Source organism: Acanthisitta chloris, unplaced genomic scaffold, assembly GCF_000695815.1.
Source record: "Acanthisitta chloris isolate BGI_N310 unplaced genomic scaffold, ASM69581v1 scaffold16989, whole genome shotgun sequence".
NCBI classification, from domain to species: Eukaryota; Metazoa; Chordata; class Aves; order Passeriformes; family Acanthisittidae; genus Acanthisitta; species Acanthisitta chloris.
This window is the reverse complement of record NW_008691031.1, coordinates 47,063-48,972: the sequence shown is the minus strand read 5'-3', so window position 1 is coordinate 48,972 and position 1,910 is coordinate 47,063. Positions and strand designations below refer to the sequence as shown.

Here is a 1,910-nt window from a genome sequence, read left to right as displayed (position 1 = left end):
CCTGCTGTCATTTATCACATTTGAAAATATCACTTACTTCATCCATCCTGTTGTATTTACAATTAAAAGAGAAGTTTATCACATAATCTAATTTTAATATTGGCAATTTCACTAATGGTTCACCCTCTCTTCACCCAGCTTTTGCAAAGTGTAGAGTTAATAGCTTTGATGGCCCCTCTATAAATGTGCATTTTCTTCGAACATGTTTTGCATGCCTAATTCATCCCTTTGACAATGCTGTTCTGTGTGAAGTGTCAACTTTCGAGCCATGCATTAGGGCTAGACCATTTATAAAATAAAGCTTTTGGCTTTTGTTAAGCATAATTTTCCACTTCTGGAAACAAGTGATACACATAAAAGCACAGTCTTTGCATTGCTGACCAGAAGAAAAATGTGCTTGTTTTCATGAGACTCCAAGTCACTCACCCTTCCTTGAGCTTCTACTTGTATTGCTATCAAGACTGCTTTTAAATGACAGTCTGTGTTCATTTGTTTCCTTAAAGATCAGATAACAGACAGATGCATTATTTTGTATATATAAACGCACAGTGTATGTATGTATGTATACATATACATGTAAACAACATACACGCATTTCGTCACTCAAAATCCCGTGAGTAATAGCATCAAGGTTCTAGAAACATCTCCGTTTGCAGAAGGACCAGTACAACAAGGCCTTTAGAGGTGCACCCCTGGAGCCAGGTGGTGATCTCATGGTGACTCTCCAGGCATGGGTACCTTGCTTCTGGGGAAGGATAACTTCTGCCAAATGCCATACACTACAGAAGTAATTCTTGTTTCTTTTAATTTGCCTGGTCTCCAGCTTCACAAAGAAGTGAGCCCACGAAGAGGAAGTGGTTTGCTGTGTGACCAGAATGAGAGTAGCCGCCATCCATTTACGACCCAGGGGAACCTTCATGTGCCTCGTCAGATGGGGTCAAGATCCTACTCTGATTCAGACGCCATTCAGTTTGATGATCGCTCACTGTCTAAGCTGAAGGAGAGTGATCGGTGCAGTGCCACGGAAAACCTCTTTCTGGAATCACTGTCTCTTGATTCCCCTGATGAGTCTGATGAGCATCGGTCTCGGCAGCTGGAGCGCGAGAAATTCTTGACTGGACTAACGGAAGTATGCTCTCTTTTACATTTTATCATACTGGCTTTTTATCTGTTATCTGTTATGCTGGGCACAGCATCCCTGCTGTAGGAAATGAGATATTGTGTCGCAGGCACTGCTTAGTTACCCACTGGTGAATTTGGTTCGGACATGCTTCAAGAAGGAAGTACTGAACGCTCACGAGCAGCTGTCCCGGTGTGCTGTAAGGCGAGCCAGCAGGGAAGGCGGCCAGCCTGGCTGAACAGGGAGACTTTGCAGGAAACTATGAAAAAAAAAGAGCTTACCAACTCTGGAAAAAAGGGCCAGCTACTCAAGAAGAGTTGAGGAATATAGTTAGGTCATGTAGGAAGAAAATTAGAGAGACAAAGGCACGATTTGAATTAAATCTGGCCACTTCTGTCAGGGATAGCAAAAAGTGTTTCTATAAATACATCAATAGCAAAAGGAAGGGCAAGAAAAACCTTCATTCCTTGTTGGACATAGGAGGGAACAGAGTGACCCAAGATGAGGAAAAGGCTGAGGTACTTAACACCTTCTTTGCCTCGGTTTTTAATACTAGGACAGGTTGTCCTCAGGACAACTGGTCTCTAGAGCTAATAGAGATAGGAAGCCAAATAGCCCTCCTGAAGTCCAGGAGGAAATGGTTAGAGATTTGTTTAGCCACTTGGATCCTCACAAATCTATGGGACTGGATGGGATCCATCCCAGAGTGATGAGGGAGCTGGTGGAAGAGTTCACCAAGCCTCTCTCCATCATTTACCAACAGTCCTGGCTCACTGGGGAGGTCCCAGAT

General features: G+C 43.4%; 1 protein-coding gene across 1 annotated transcript in view; it reads left to right on the top strand.

Moving 5' to 3' along the window:
* The window catches only part of MTCL1 (microtubule crosslinking factor 1), a 95,746-nt gene that overhangs the window by 79,694 nt on the left and 14,142 nt on the right, over positions 1-1,910 (top strand). Inside the window, 1 exon segment of the mRNA XM_009082083.1 lies at positions 824-1,129. Coding sequence (XP_009080331.1) covers positions 824-1,129 — 306 coding nt within the window.